This window comes from Lissotriton helveticus, chromosome 2_2 (genome assembly GCF_964261635.1).
Source record: "Lissotriton helveticus chromosome 2_2, aLisHel1.1, whole genome shotgun sequence".
NCBI lineage: Eukaryota > Metazoa > Chordata > Amphibia > Caudata > Salamandridae > Lissotriton > Lissotriton helveticus.
The window spans coordinates 408,635,745-408,653,204 of NC_136060.1; the positions used below are offsets into that span (position 1 = coordinate 408,635,745).

Consider the following 17,460-nt stretch of genomic DNA (forward strand, 5'->3'; position numbering starts at 1 on the left):
AAGCATAAACTGATCTTTGATGCACTCATCCACAGAAGCTCCACATCTACACGATGAGGCTAGCTGTCTAAGACTGTTTATATATTACTCTACACTTTCACCATATCTTTGCTCCATCTTGCCAAAGTGGGCCTTTCCAAAACTGTGTTCACTTTTTTTTTATATTTCTTTTTATTAACACAAGGCATCAACAAAATACAGCTGTGCATATGATAGAAGAGGGCAGTTCACCAATGCAATACATATAGTGCAAAAATATTAGCAATGGGGGGGGGGAAAGGGAGCGCATGGTACAAATGATGTATAAATTCACAGTCCAAGAACTGTGTTCACTCTTGAAAGAAAATGCAGATCTAATTTTTTATACACATGTCAAAGTCGTTCAATTCTTCTTCCTCTAATTCCAGTAAACTTTCAAATAAATTCTCGGCCTTCACACCCCATCAGAAGAGAAGTCTTTCTCTCTGATTTTTGATTAGATCCACATACCTTGGCAAAATGGCCAAACGTTTTCTTCCATTTCAACCATTTAATAGGTGGTTTTCCTGGTGAGGTGAGAAAAAATGGGGGTGGAACAACATACTGCAATTTTTTGAATTCCTGCAAAATATGAAGGTTAATAGAATAAAAGAACCCAAAGTACAACTAAGTACTTGAAGAAAAACAAAGGTATCTTAACCCATATATTTCCTGTGATTTGACTTGTTTACAAAAACATAGTAAACCAAACAAGAGAATGTTAAATAATACCAGTGTAACTTCACAATCCAGTTCTGAAAAATTAGAATAGTATTATTAAAAGCAGGCTTCCTCTTGTACTTGTACCATTCAGACAAGATGTTGTACTTGTGCCTTATACAGTCAAAATTTTCAATAAACATACTGAGACAGGAAATCAAAGTTCAAGCAAAACAGACAAGGAGTCTAGATTTTTCAGTTCAATGGCAACTTCCTTGTGGGTGGAGTCTAGATTTCCAACACACACACTGCAACAGGAAATCATAGAACATGGAAAAGCAGCTAGGGGGTCTAGATGTTTCAGTTCAATGGCAGCTTCCTTGTGTGCAGAGATTTATACACTGCTGAAGAGCTGGGTTAATTCACGGTGCGATGTATGGTGTTGAAAGGAAACCCTGTATATTAAAGATGCAGCCTGGTTAAATCCATTGGGTGGTGAGAGTGAGAGACCCCAGCGTCGGGGGCTTACTGTGCCTCTGCACCACGGCCTGATGGAACATGCAGACCAGTAGGCAGTGTGGTCCGGTATAAACCTTAAGGGGCAAAATGGTAGCAGCTGCACAACTCTCTGTTGTTCGAATTAAGTGGTCTGGTATATCCAGTTTTGTATAATAATAGGTAGTGGTAAAACTAGGTTAAAATGATGAACTTGTAAAAAGAGAAATACTAAAACGCTTTAATTTATTTCTAGAAATAATGGAGTCAAATGTTTTAAGGTCCTGAAGAAGGTGTGAAAAAAGAAAAAGCACCGAAACGCTGCGTCGACTGTTTTCTTATTAACTTTGACTTTTTATATGAGAATGTATAACCATGTTATGTGGTTTTTTAATTTGTGATAATGTGTTAGATTGTAACCCAATTGGGAGGTAAATAAATCCTTATGATCATTTTTAACGACAAAAAGCTTTTTTCTGTTTGGTATATTTGAGTGCGTTTGTAAGTTCATTAAGTTGTAGTATAGTGCTCCACCTAGTAGGTAAATCTGCCCCCTATATAGAATGGTATAGAATATTATCCCTCTCAAACCAGACCACTTCCATAAGTACTAAAACCAGCTATCTGCTGTCTTGTTAGATAGGGATTTTCAAATTTTTCTAGCAGCTGCACAAGGCCTGCATTAGTGCACATAAGAGACCGTGGGGCACTCACGGGAGGATAGACTTGAATAAAACAGCTTTTTAAAGTCAAAATCATCTAAATAGAAACTGGGACGTGCCGGTTGCGAGAGCCGCCGGAGTGTGTCTTTGAACCCCCATCTACCGTATCGCCCGTTGAAACCCTGATCCGCTCGATTTTGAAGAAAGCCGTCAGAGCGTGCCATTGAAGTTCCATTATCAGCATTGTTCATTGCAAGCCCTATCCACCCCATCTTGAAGAAGAGTTTTCCCTGCAGTGAGTTGGCCAGACGCGCTGGACCCATTACCGCTCTGCTCAATCGCAACCGCTGTCGCCTTAGAGGCAGGCTTATTGACAGAATCCTACATGGTGGACCCATGAAAGCCTAAAGAGATCGTTGTGTGAAAGTTGGGACCCGCTCCCCTCTAGACCCTTTACAGCCCATATATAAAGGAGGGAAGCAGTCTGACAGAAACTTTGAGTCCACGTTCCAGCATCTCTCCCTACTCTGCGGGATTGGTAGGAACCAGTAATCTATATTCGTGTTGTCTTGTCCCTCACGCTGTGGTACTCCCTCGCCCTGACGAAGGTGCGGCCCCCCGGGCCTTACACCAAAACGCGCGTTGGCGTCGTTCCTGCTGGTGGCAGAATCCCATCTGTTTTTGATGACCTTTTCCATCTTTGTTCTGCCCCACCCTGTCCCTTTGTCAGTGCAATATTGTCCATCCTGATTGCACGCTTAGGCACGGTTGTAATTTTTGTTAATGTGATGTATGAATGCGAGTAGATATTTTGAATGTGAAATAGTGGGAAGTGAATGTTGTTGTGAGTGGTGTGTGCGGGACGTCTTATCTTTTTGAAAATGTATATATTTTAAACCTAGGTAATGTTTTTTCACCCTAAATTCATAATGTTGAAATGCAAAGAAAAGCAGCAATAAATTGATAAATGATAAATAAAGAAACTCTAAAATAGTCCTTATGTGTATCTGGCTCTGATACTACTTGGTGTCACCCGCCTGTATATTTATGGATCCTCTGGTAGGACCTCAGTATATATCTGTGGCAGGATTTTTGCTGATTCTTTTTTGCTAGAAACTGGGAATGCACAGTGGAATAAAGCCACGGAGAGAAAGTTAAGCCGTGACAACCTAGCTTAACCCAAAATATCCTCTCAGGTAATCCATGAATGAATGCAGATACAGAGTCAAATATATGTCATTTAGAGAAAGCGCAAATGATATTCCCTGATACGGAGGGCAAATGAATCCAAAGCACAGCAAGACTATAAACATAAGACTAGGAAATTCTCCGCTAACTGAAGCAGCACTCAAAATGTCTCGCAGCTTTAATGAGTAATCTTTGTAATTATAGTTGTGTTGAGGTACTCTTACACAGTCGTCGCCACAGTAAAGATCCATACACTTCACAGAGTCCTCATGTAGTTTCAAATCTTCCTTATTATAGAGCACCTCATCCACACAGCTGTGCATTCCCAAGTATGGCTCAAATACATAGAACATAACTTTCAAGTCAGATCATCAGCTGCCTGGAATGTACACAATAACATTCCAATACAATACAGTGCACATGCAGAAGTTAGAGAAAGAGTTACCACATGGTGGGATTATAAAGTTTTGGAAACTCACATACCGTGAGATACTTGTGGCTTCACAAATCTTCACAGGTAGTTTTTGAATTTGAGAACTTCTTTCAGCGTTATTTGAGGCACCATTATAAAGGATTTTTTATTGTGAATAAAAGGAAAAAGATTATAGTAAGCATGTGGCATATGTTCTAGTGGTGGAAAGTCCACAAGGCAAAGGTATAAGGGACAAACGTATACAAAGTGTAACCAGGTTTGCTGTTACTAGTACTCATAATGTCAGCTTAAAGAGTATAACAGGAGAATGATTTTTATTGTTTTAGATTTACACATTTTACATGTTGAGTAAATAGATTAATCTCACTTTTTCAACAGGCCGTTATAAGGTTCAACAATGGGATATGCATGAGCATGATTTCCTACCATCGGCTCCTGGTCTGGGAATGATGGTGACTATCACAGCTCCAAATGAGGAGGTAAAACAGTTTTAGTATTGTGAACATTCTTACTAAACCGATTCACAAGCAACTATTCGTACAGTCCGAATTTGCAAGCTTGTATATGTGTACACCATCTGTGAGCTTAAGTCTAATGGTATTGGGCCCCATTTAAAGTTGGGAGGACAGGGTACTCCATTACAAATGCCCACCAAATGCTCAGTATGCCCAACTCATTTAGAGATGGGCAGACCTTAACCCTTGCATGCTCATGACGGCCCCCGGCCATCATGCGTCACGGTGGGCGTGTGCTGACGACGGCCGGGGCCGTCCAAATCCCGCACACTTTGTAAATCGCCCGCACAGCGTGAAAATTCACGGCGCATGCAAGGGGTTAAGTATTCCGTTGACGGAGCCCAAGTTAATTCCATCAACAGATTTATTTTTTCCTCCAAGGGGGGGGCGTTAGAGGAAGTACATTACAGTGGCCATCATATTTAGAGCGGATGGTGTAATGTATTTTTTTCCCTGTCCATCACAACCAGGAAAAACCTGACAGTGAGTGATAACAAAATAAAATAATGACCCCTACACTCTGGGAAAAAAAACTCCTTTTATCAGAAACAAATACCAAGTATGGAAGTTTGTTTCTGACCATGTAAAAAGTTTGGTAGATGGCCATCAAAATGGTCGGTGGTCGACTAAAGGTTTTGTACATTTAAGCAAACTGCTGCGATAGCGGTTCCTTTCAATGTAGAGATGACCGCTGGGTTGGTCTTCTCGAAATTTGGCGAACAGTGGTCTTTCGGAGTGCTAAAGGCAAAGGCCTCTGCCTACCTGACCCTATCCGCCAAACTCACAATCAGGTCCATTGTTTTTAACAATCAATTAATTTGGGGTTAACATGCAATTAATTTGGGGTATTTATAAAGTGCATATTACATAGTTTCCAGAACCTGCAAACATAGTAAGAGCAAAGGGCCAATTCAGAGATTGTCAGCAGGAAAATCATATAGGTGGATTTTAAGTGGGCGGGGTGATGGTTGGTCAGTGAGCTTCCAGTAGAGGCTGTACAAAGCCTGTATTATGCAACTTGAATCTTGTATTGTTTCCAATTATTGGTGTACCAGTACATAGCGTAATTCCCTGTTGTTTATAAGCATAGAGAAATACCTAGGGGCATATTAACAAAAAGCTCGTTAAAATTATCACAGTTTTAGCGCCAGGAAACTGCTGCTAAAACGGCGAAAATGGGCTTGCTAATATGCGTTATAGATTTCCATTAGAAGCCCAGGTTAGATGTCTTGTACATCTAACCTGGGCTTCTATTGGAATTCTATAATGCATATTATCAAGCCCATTATCAACGTTTTAGCGGCAGGTTCCTTCCGTTAAACGGCGATAATTTTAACGAGCTTCTTGATAATATGCCCCCTAGTTTTATCTTGTGAGTGTTAGCTGTTTACCAGACGCTCACAAATATATGCCTTCCTTAGTGTTTCCCATTGGTGAAAAATATTTTGTCCTGGTAACTCGTGAGCATATTGTACTTGAGTGTATATCATGCTTAGCTGTTTCTCGTGAGTGACCAAACACAAATTACACATGCATACCACATGCTTGCAAAAATTCAGTTACATGCCTATGTCTGCTTTGCAAGATTTTCAGAGCAGTGGAGAAAATTATACAATGATTACGAGAAGAAATCATCCCTAGTTTCAGACTAAGACCGAGGACAACATTATGTTTTTTGATGTGGGAGAGAGGTGTGGCGCAGTGGCCAGAGCAGCTGACTCCTGAGCGGTGGGACTCATGGTTTGATCGCAGGCGGCAGCTCAGCTCAGCACCATGTGACTCTGGGCAATAGCTCACTTAATCTCCCCAAGGGCCCCAAGCGCCTTAAAACCCTTAAGGGGTTGATATGTCAGCAGTTTACAAATAGGATTCATTTATGTAACGTCAAATGTGCACTTTGAACACATTAGTATTTTGAAATCCTTTTTCAAAAAAATGTTTGCTCAACAAACATGCAGTTGAAACTCTTAGCCATAGATAATCACCTCCACCGTGAGACCTGTGCAGGAGGGCACCACCTGGTTATCTGTGACATACCTCCACCTCCTTCCCTTCACCTGTCCATTCAGTGCAGGTGAGTACTGAACTTAAAATTGATGTGCACAAGGGAGAAAAGAATCTCACCTGAAGGAGGTGCTATAACACCATCTTGTAGTAGTGACACAAAGGGGCAGATTTACAAGCCCCTTGCGCCTCATTTATGCTGCCGTTGCGCCACTTTTGTGACACAGCGGCGACGCAAATCCTGCACCATGGTGCGGGGTACTTACAACGTGACGCACCTGGGAGATGCGTCACGTTGTAACGCCCTGTGCCACATGTAGGCATTCCTGCGCAAGGGGGGTTCCGGCGCAGGAACGCCTCCTAAAAGTGGCTGAGTGAAATCTACAAGATTTCACTCAGTCACTTTTAGGCCCACGCTGCGTCAAAACCCTGCGCCTGCCTGAAGCAGGCATAAGGATTGACGCAGCATTAACTATATAGGGCCCCCAGAGCATTGCTGGAGCTGCGTCGCGCTTGCGATGCAACTCCAGCAATGCGCCACTTTTACGGCACAGATGCGTCACACATCTGTGCCGTTTTTGCCCCATGGAGCGCCACATTATAAATGCGGCGCATCCATGATGGCGGAGCTGTGGCTCACAATAACTGGCGCATCCCTGCTGATATGCAGGGATGCGCCAGTTATTGTAAATATGCCCCTAAATCTTGAAGTTCCAAGCAGGAGAGCTCAGTGAATAGTAAGTAGCTTTTGACACACTAACACCTGGCCAAAATGAAAGTGCTAGTGCTTATAACTGAAAATTAGCTAACCAAATAGTAAAACTAAGATAAACGAGATATGTAAGCAATCGATCAACCTTAGATATAATAAAAGATTTGAATTGTGAAAAAGTGTTCTATTCGTTGGGCATGAAATTTTGGATGATTTTTAGTAAGGCATTCGGACTTATTTTCACTATTCTCCACTAAACTCTACAATTAGGGTTCAAAGTTTCTTGTATAACAAAGACAATCGAACACCTAAACATCTCAATGTACACACTGACACAGTACCATGATCTTGACGCCGTTGTACACAAATTGCCCAGGTGGCTCTATATTGCACCTTTTGGAAAAGATTTACCATCTAGCAATGATTTTGTAGCCTTCAAAAAATGTAAAAACTATAAACAGTTCCTATGTCTCCTTCAACCAGATATCAAACCAAAAACAGGTCGATGTCAATCACTTTTAGGACAAGGACAAACAGTCTCTTGAAAAGTGAAGGTGTTAGGTAGAAAAAAAAAAACACCATCAGTACAATTATGCAGTGGCGGCTGGTGACATTTTAAAGTAGTGCGGCGTAAGAGCTTGGTATGACTTGCAGCAAGCATCGGGTTCAGACTGGGTCCTCCCCCGGAGAAAAAAATTGAAAAAAGATTGATAAATGGTGCAAATTCATTTAGTGATAAAGCAAGGCTTATAAAGCAGTGGGAACATATAGGGGTCTATTAGGATGGCGATCCGCCAGCCAAAACACCCCGCTGGACGGCCTTTTACTCCCCGCCACATTAGCAGGACGGGGTACCGCGGCAGACAGAAAGACCGTCCACCGCTTTTTCGCTGTTACGCAATCGTGACGATTGCCTACCGGGCGGAAAAGGCCTGCGATATGGTGGCGCTACCTTGTAGGCACTGCCATCCATATTACAATGGTGGCGGTGTAATGCCTTTCCATGGTGGAGACTCCACCATGGAAAGGCATGCAGTGTTTCCTTTAGGGGTGGGAGCTGCACTTTGGGGTACCCATGGTACCCCCCAACATTGGCATACACAAGTTGGCAGGCACCACGCTGTGCCTGTCACGTTGTGCATGTCAATGCTCAACATGCATATATTGTATTGTGGCGGGTGCTGCTTACAGCACTGCCCGCCACAATGCAATATATGCGGGATGCGACCACCAGGGTAGCGGTCGCATCCTAATTGGCGGTGCATGACCGCCGCACCACTGGCGGCTGTTCCCAACATGGCTAGGGTGGCGGGCGGACTGGAGTCCGCCCGCCATCCCGATAGACACCATAGTCTTGAAATATTAAACACATTAAAAACTGACCTATATATTGCTGCATTAATATGTTCAACAGTTCCTGTAATGTGACTACTCCAGCCTTTTAAAATGTGTGTCTTGCACTGCATGCGGCATCAACTTTGGAAGAAACTGCTCTAACCAGGCTTCACTGTTGCAATCAGTCATATAGAAATATGTGAAGACAGGTCTTTAAGTGGTATGAAAAATGTTAGGGCTCTCTAAAGGGGAAAATTTAAAATACATTTCTGGGATTCCCATAGAGTGCTATCCGACCGGTATTTTGGTTTCTCTCTGAGATGTAATTGCATCCAGATATATAACACAAAAACTGACCTACACCTAAAATCTGTCAGTACAATTGGCTCTGTCAATGGTTGTTAGTTATTTAGGATAAATGAGTAACAGCACGGATTTCTTAAAAATAATTAACCTCGAAAATGTTTCAGTTTCAGTTCTGAAATTTTAATAGTATTGAGGCCTGTGGAAGGAGTTTTGGCTATTGGTTATTTGCGCTTTCCGTTAGATATGTATGTCCTTTTTCTCTGCACATCTAGTTTATTCGAGCACCTTCAACCACCTCTCTTTCCTCTTTTTACTCCCCCCTAAAGGCACTTCCTCGCATCTTAACCACCTCCAAACATACAATGAATTCACTCACATTTAAGCAATGTATTTCCTTTTGCCCTGTAAATATTTTGCCATTTCTGCACCCCCTTCACACACATTAACACAGAATTGCTATTACAACTCAAATACATGAACATTGTTCTATGTGCTCTGCAGAAAGACTAACCCACTGACAGGCCCTTTGCTTTGGCTTCAGCGTCAGAACTCTCAATCAAAGCCCCTCATAAACACTTGGCATGGCTCAAAGTATGCAAGGAAAAAAATGCAGAAACAGAACATGATTAAATAGCTAACTCTTGAGAAAGGCAAGATTAAATAAAACGTGAAATAAGAGAGGAACTAAATCGTTGATATGTACTGGCTTAATGTTTTTAACACTGATTGTTCGTAAATCAATCCATGTTTTTGGCATTAATGTTAAGGTCATGAAGATAGGGCCAGTATTAATATCATACAGCATGTGAGCACGTATCTCTCACTTTGCCCTTGGCTCGGATATTTGGATCAACTTCACAAAGGTACAAGAACCCTGGACTGCTCATCTTTTGGCTCAATTTCACGGGGAACAAATACAGCGACTCCACTTCTAACAGGGCCAACGAGCCTGCAGTGTCACAGTGGGGAAGGTTAGCGTGGCGAAGGGTCTCAGCACAATATACATAACAGAAGATTAGCATTCTGACACTTACCATCACCGAGAACAAGGCACTAAAATACACGTGCTTGAATCCACTCCTATGTGTGATGAATGGGTAAGGGTGGGATCAATGCCTGTGAATGACAGACGGCTGCTCTCACGCAGGGCCTTAGACTCCAATGCCCAAAACCATAATGCTGAAAGCCTCACTGGCCTACAGTGGATACTGCTATAGACTACAATGGCAATGAAGGGCTTTAGAACAGTAAACCCTGCGTGTGCTTCACAGTTCAGAATGTTGATTTACTGCCTGGCTTCCGTCTCCTGCTTCAGAGCGAGGCCAGTAAGGCAGCCTGGGACAGACAGCCCAGACTTAAATACATCGATTTGTCTAGAGATACAATCATATCTCTAAATAAATCAATCTAGTTAATATTTCTACAGGAATGTGGTGGAATTTCAGGGGGCACAGCTCCAGAGCCCTAATGGAGAAACTATCCCTGCAATTATGAAAACTAGACTTGAGATGGTAAGAAAATATTGGCGTAACTGTATTGATGAAATGGACAACTTGAATCAGAAAAAACTTGAGAGGGTGAGGGCAAAGCATGCAGATAAAAGCATGTGTTGGGCATTATGTATTAGTGGGACATCATACTTTTTTCTGACTTCACAGCAAACAATTGCCTTCTGTGAACAGCATCATAGTCCAATCCTTTTCCAAATAATAATTCTTTTGTAAATGAAAGACAGATGAAATATTCATTGGCTCTCTTTTTATTTAAGCAGATGCTACAAATGGTGTGATCCCTAGGCCAGTCAGAAATAACAGACTCCGAACCTTTGCCCGAGTCATTATACTACGGGCACACACCAGTTCACCTTAAAGTTGCAACACATCTTCCCTTATCTAAACAAACAGCCCAAACAAATGGAAAGGAAGGAAGGATAAGACGGAGGAAAAATTAGAAACAATGAAATAAAGAAGAACAAGAGGATACAACAAAAGAAAGCCGAATGAACAGTTGAACAACAAAGCCACATTAATATGAAACTCAGTAAATGCAACCTGAGTAAAATATTGATTAGATCATACAATAGTGACCCGGTTTAAGACTCTGATAGCAGCATATGGGGTATGGAGAATATTTAAACGGCACTTAGGGATTCAAAGAATCCTCTATATACACCTCTTTCAGCACTGCGTATTCTCCCCCCAATTTTTCAAGATAATGTAATGATTAGATGGCGTAATCATGGAATACATTATGTGGACGATTTGTGGTATAATGAGCATTTGATCTCTTTCTTGAATCTTTTGGATAAATATAAGTTAACGAGGAATGATTATTTCAAATATCTGCAGATTCATAGTGTTTTAATACTCTATCTATAACGGAGCGCTCTAGCCTACGGAGGATTCCTCTTATTGATAGTATGTTTACTAGAAAATCGATAGGTCATTACTATAACTTATTGATAGCCTCACTTTCAGATGATATAGATATTTATCAAAGTAGATGGGCCAGAAAGTTGGGGACAGATACTATTCAATTAGAGGAATCTATCGCTCTTGCAAATAACATTTTGATTACTGGCAGAGCACGCTCACAGCATTATATGGCTGTATTCGATTTGTATTATATGCCCTTAAAAATTTCTAAATGGGGGTCGACAGCAGGATCTTCATGTAGTAGATGTGGATTGTTTGCAGCCGATACATTACATATGTTTTTTCTTTGTCCTCGGTTAACGTCACTTCTTTCTGCGATACAATCCTTTTTGGCAGTATTATTCGGCTCTCCAGTTACTCTTACAGGGGAATTTGTTTTAATGAGGGTCTCATCTGATTTATTACCAGAAGGGAAGAAAAGCTTATTATTTATATGTATGGCATTGATACGTGCTTGCATAACGCAAGAATGGATTAACCCAGTTCCCCCTTCATTTGATGACTGGAGGGCCCGTCTATTAGCTATATATAATTTAGAGGCGGCTATATATAGAACAAAGGGCCGTAGAAAGAGAGCCTTAGGCTTAAAGATCTGGGCACCGGTACATCACTGGATTCAAGGGGAACTGGATTAATCTAATGTATTTATATTCTTTTTTTCTCTATTGTTCTACACATCTCGATATGGAATATATGTTGTTTCGAATCTGCTTTTATGTCATGGTATTTTTTTTCTCTCTTTAAGGTTATGTATTATATGAGTTTTTGTGAATTCTGTCCTGCTTGCATAAAATGGGGAAAAAATCTAATAAAAAATATTTTTTTAAAAAAAAGATCATACAATAGTGACAAATCTACTACAAATTTGTCTGGAACTTCACAGGCGCCCTTCTAGTTTTACTAGCACAAGACTTGAGATGATGTACTTCCCTGAGACCAACTCTTCTAGCATGCCCACATTCACCTCTTCCTCCATCTCTCAAACTCATGATCTTCTTGCAAAACTCTTCATCATCATCATCAAGCTACTATAAACCTCCTCTTCTACCTCCGTTCTCCTGCTCTCCACATCTTACTCAGCATCCTTCTGATACAACGCAACCCTCTTCCTGTTCCATCCCTGTCCATTTTCTAGATCCACATCATCTTCACTTCAATTTAAAAGGCCCCCTGGATTTGGACAAATGATGTCTACTAAAACTATACCTTACCTTACCTTCACCCAATCTCTAACAGAAAGTCTAGCCCTATCCCTTTTACTTCCATACTTCCCAAATACACACTTGTAATCTCTACCTAGACAGAATCTTGAGTGAGAACATCCTTGAACCACTGCGGCACCTCCTTCCTGGAAGTCTTCGTCTCAAGAGGTTAAAAGGTCAGAAGCTGAGGGCAAAATTCTCACATGCACGATAAGGCCGCTCAAAATCTTTCAGGTTATTATGCCACTCTAACCTGCTTTTGCCTGCCCTTTCAATTACACTGTTTAATGTTAGGTTCACCTTCCCCACCACTCCTTTAGAGTGAGGATTGTACACCGTAGTCCTAATGTATTGCATCCTAAACTCCCTCAAAATGTGTTAATCTCATCAGAACATAACTAGATTCCATTATCCATTACCAACCATCTAAGCACATCCTCTCTGGAAAACAATCTCCTCAAAACCCAGATGGTACTTGGTTTGATAATTTCTCTGATCCATGCTATTTTAATTCACTGCCTATACATGTCCACAAGTACAACAACAAAGGATTTGCCCTCTGGGAAAGCCGGCATGGAACCAAAAAAACCCACTGAAACTCACAGCTATGGTGCACTTGGATCCGGGATTCTGCTGTTTTCTCCAAATCAATCATCCCTTAAGCCACCATCTCACCCAGAATATTCTTTCTGTGGAACTGGTATAGCTCCATCCTCAAATTGATCTTATGGATGTTCCCCTCCAGCACGCACAACACATTACACAATACTACACCTGCATTGCCCACAATTGTTTCAGCATTGGTATCCTACACCAGCATCACTTTTTTCCCTCACTTGAGACTGATGATAATATGCAAGCTGAACTGTTATGTGTTATGTCCAACCTAGAATAGAAGGACCAGATTTAGCTATGTATACCTTACCTTTAGTATGCCGGTCCCTAAACTCAATCTCACTTCACATGCAACCCAGGAAATCTTTACTCCTCCCTTGACAACCATGTAATCCTATTTACAGCATGACATGTCTTTGACTCTGAACCATGGTACACACTCCCATACTTTGTGCACTTTATTTTGTTAACCACTTTACCCTTGGATTTTGGGTTCGTTGAAACACCTTTAGTCTGTTTTATTGAAGTTTTCTTGTCCACATAATTCATTTTACCCTCACTACCTTAATTTCACCTAGTTACTGCTCCTATCTCTACTTTTCTCATTTGTTCTAAATTGTCCATTCCCCTTATAATAGAACCAGATTCCTCCACTATCTTTACGGTCTCTATTGATTCCTTTATAGGGAATTGGGGACAGCCCATAACTATTTTTTCTTCAGGAATACTGTGCAATCCATTGGTCTTTTTTTAATAAGTTCTTCAGACATTTTTCAAACTAGCATTTGATCCTCAAGTCATATAATCTGGCCACAAATTAATTTATTGTCTCATTGAGTCTCCTCTGGGGTTGCATATACAACTTGTGCCTAACCATGGCCTAACCATTTACTCAGTCAGTAAACCTCATCTCAATTCTAGTCCTTGCTTCAAGGTAGATGTCCATAATGTCATGGCCCTTTTGATCCTTAGCAAGACGATACCCCTTCCCCTTTGTGAATGCAGGGGAAAATATTTTTTAGGGGCAGGCAGTGGTTCTAGGGACCACTACCTGCCCTTAAAAATGAAACGAAAACTTAAATTTTTCTTTTTTTAAATCCATCCTTTAAAGAAAATGGGTTACAATTTTTTTTAAAACTGCTTTATTTAAAAGCAGTCCTAGACATGGAGGTCTGCTGAGCCCAGCAGGCCACCATACCTGAGAGGGCCAGCCACTGTTGTACATTGACATTAGCGACTCGCAAATTGTGACTCGCAATTTTTCGCAAATTGCGAGTCGCTAATGCCAATGGTCGTACATCTGGCCCTTAGTAGCTTTAACAGCATCCTTCTGTGTAGTATAACACTCTAAAGTAGAAAGTCCCTCAAGGATACACCTGCTCACCTTAAAGTTACAATAAATTCCAAAAGGATCAGGGACGCAATTGAATTTTGACCTCAGTCAGTTTCTGAGTCAATCCAGAAAATTTGACCACAGGGGCGTAAAGCAGGTGCCCAACGCGGGGTGGGGGAAACTTTCCAACTGGCCTCCTAACCTTTAGTAGGCATTCATTCAGCCCAAGATAAACATATATCTATGAGATACTGGGTACACAAGGGCGCCTCATCACATTCTGCAGAGACAGCCTTGTAAGAAATTGCATTATTGGGGGTGGAAGCGCCAGTCAGGCTACAACCACAATTCATGTCACAGTGAACTGCAAAAGTCACTAATTTAACCTGTGCATAACCCTATGGTAGCTTGCCGTATAAGCAGTCAGGCTTAACTTAGAGGCAAAGTGTAAAGTATTTACAGAGCACACACACAGTAATAACGTGAAAATATTACACAAGAACAATCCCAAAACAATTCAGAAAAATGGAGTGAAGTTTAATAAGACAATACCAGAACAACAAAAGTCCAATCAGTAGAACCAGACATATGCCATTTTAAAGTTTTTAGTGAAAATAGCACCTAAAAGCACCAAGGGCCATTTGCGGTCATCTGGTTGCGGTGGACATGGGGAAAGTCACACGCTTAGGCCAATCACTATGGAGCACATGTAACACAGGGAGCAAGCTAGTCTTGCTGAAGAGTTACCTTTTGAGTTAGATGTGAAGACTTTCATTTGCGGTGGAGGAGACTGCGAGGAGCAGGTAGAGCTTCATAGATTGTCATTGCTGTAGCTTGAACAGCAGGCCGAGTGCCGTGGGCTGTCGTCACCTTGGCACAAATAGGCGATAAGGCGTCATGGACGGTTGTTGCTGTAGCTTTGAGCTGGTGGTCACCGTGGGCTGTCTTTGCTGTGGTGCGATGTGCAGCTCTTTCATTGCCGGCTGTCACTGACATTCGCTGTAGCACAAAGAGCAGGTCCAACCACAGCTTCTCGTTAGCGGTCGTCGCAGGGGGCAAAGTCTTAGCACAAACAGACCTGTTCGCAGTTGCGAGGATCCGAAAACTTCAGGATTTTCATGTTTTCTTGCAGAGGAGTACACTCTAATGCTGGACAAGGGCCTAGAAGCCGGGGAGGCACCTCTTGAGGATCAAGGACTCACTCCAGCAGAGGCCAGCAGAACTCAGGCAGGTCCACTTGCAGCTTGTCAGCTGGTCCTCTGCAGCTTGTAGCTCACACAGAACATGAATCAACTCACTCATAGAGTCACTCTAAGTTATCATGGGATGAAGGTAAGGAGGTGCCGTCTTCTATCTCAAACAGCAAAGCAGTGCCCAATCAGCAAGGCAGTCCTCTGGAAGCGGGCCAGTCCTTCTTCTGTAACTTCCAAAGGTCCACGAGTGTTCCAAAGAGTGGTCCTGGAGGTCCAATGTTCTACCTGGTGCCAGTCTTTTTTCAGGGGTCTCCATGTGCCACCCCCACATCTGGTTCTAGAAAGTTCTACCCCTTCCCCTGCCAAGGCTACGACTGTCTGCAGGAGATAGAAGGTAGGCAGGTCAGGTGTAAGATTCATTTGTATGGGTAGGAGGCAAAGCCCTTTGAAGTGCAAGTTGGGCTGGGTGCAGCTTCTCCCCAGTCATCCTGCCAGGACGACCCATCCTGTTCACACTTAAGCCCCCTTAGTGTTACTCTCTGGAAGGAATACACAAACCCCAACAACACAGCCATTTAGACAAGTGACCCAGGACACTGGCAGAAGGCAAAGATGGTTAGGACACGAAAATGCCAACTTTCTAAATGTCCAAAAAAGGTGCATAGCTTACACGCCCATTCATCGCACTGCTTGGGGCAGGACTTTTTCCTCCCAGTAGGCGACTTCTCTTGTAGTACTCAAAATACAATCCAAATAGTGAACCAATAACTGTGTCAAAAGCTTATTTCAGAATTAATCCATGAGTTCTCAATCACTTAGAAGACAGCGCGGGTAATGGATTAGTTACACATGAATACTTCTGCTGCGCATGTGAGACGACGGTCATGAGCAGCCCGGTAACTGCACACAGGTAACCTGGCGCAGGGGGTCTCTGCAGGATTAGATATTTACCTGGGGTAGGCCTTATGATGTTAGTGTACACTAATAGGGAAATCAGTGTTATTTACTGTTTTGTCTGCAGTGACACTTTATTATACACATAGGGTGAAAACTGCTTTAGAGTGCAGTTTCACTTCCCTTTGGCCTACAGAGACCAGAGACATATTGAATGGAATAGATCTCATGAACTTATACTGAAGCTACAGTGGTCCTATCTTGCCTAATGCACAACACACAAAGCTTAAAATGAGCCTTTTTGGGTGCAAAGTTTTTTAAAGCTTCCGATACAAAAGTGTAACGTTAGTCTTGTAGAGCTAAGCTCGCCGCAGCACTTTGAATGCGGTAAACCTGCTTTAAAAGATATCCCAGATATAATGTGTTAAGCTTTCTAGTACAGTTGACTGAACTACTAAGTCAAGTCATTCTTCATTCGATCATAATTCAATGATCATATGAGATACAATGTAGTACAATCTTACATGAAAGAACAAAAACATAGCAGCATGTACAGGCATTTGAAATATTAAAGGAGTAATAAATACTTGCTGATTAAAAAGAAGCAAAAAAGAACAAGACTAAAAGTAAATTCAGATGACATTCTGTGCCCTCAGACGTATGGCAGGTTACATGAAGGGTGCAACGATATAACATAATCTCAGTGTTGTTAATGATTTCAGAAACACCATAGCAACCCTGCATTGTCTAAAATGCTCTAGTTTGAAAAAAGGTAAAATTAGACTCTTTTTAAGTACAGAGTAAAATTTGCAGAATAATATAAAGTGCAATGTGCTTTGTGCAGAGCAGCCATCACATGGACAATGGGGTAAACTATTAAAATATGTACCTTGGACCGAGTAGACCATGAGAAAATGTACAGTGTTTAGCCTCAATCTAGTAACCAGGAACCAGTGATACAGCTTACTGACCCAAATTATGTAAGGCTCAGTGCTAGGGCTGGTGCAAATCATTGCAAGAGATGGAACAGCACGCGTCCCAACATTTTTAAATGACCTTTCATCTGAACATTTAGTCGAAAACATTTCCCTCAAAGGTTTGGACAAAATATTTGAATAAGTACCTGGATTATCAAAAAGTAAGTTCAATTTAATACAAGTATTGTATATGCACGCAAACCAAGGTATTTTTAAGCTTTGGTCAACCTCCTACAATCAGCAAGGACTGTCCAGTTGAACAAAGTATCAATCTTAGTCCAGATCCTCATCCATAATAGCAACGGCTGTAGCGTCACATGGTCATTTATATAGCCTAGCCCCATTCCAGTATGACAAATGTCAGCGCTGGTAGTTTTCAGTATGGCCAGAAATCTTTTCCATTCTCAACCTTCTCCAACCCTAGTTGGTCGCTGATTCTTCATAGATAGACCTGCCCCACACATGGCATTGAGCAGCATTTAT

At 41.7% G+C, this 17,460-nt stretch overlaps 1 protein-coding gene across 1 annotated transcript in view; it reads left to right on the top strand.

Moving 5' to 3' along the window:
- The window catches only part of LOC144821860 (transmembrane emp24 domain-containing protein 11-like), a 126,028-nt gene that overhangs the window by 41,131 nt on the left and 67,437 nt on the right, over nucleotides 1-17,460 (top strand). The window contains exon 2 of the mRNA XM_078679012.1: nucleotides 3,835-3,935. Coding sequence (XP_078535138.1) covers nucleotides 3,835-3,935 — 101 coding nt within the window. The remainder of the gene's footprint in view (nucleotides 1-3,834; nucleotides 3,936-17,460) is intronic.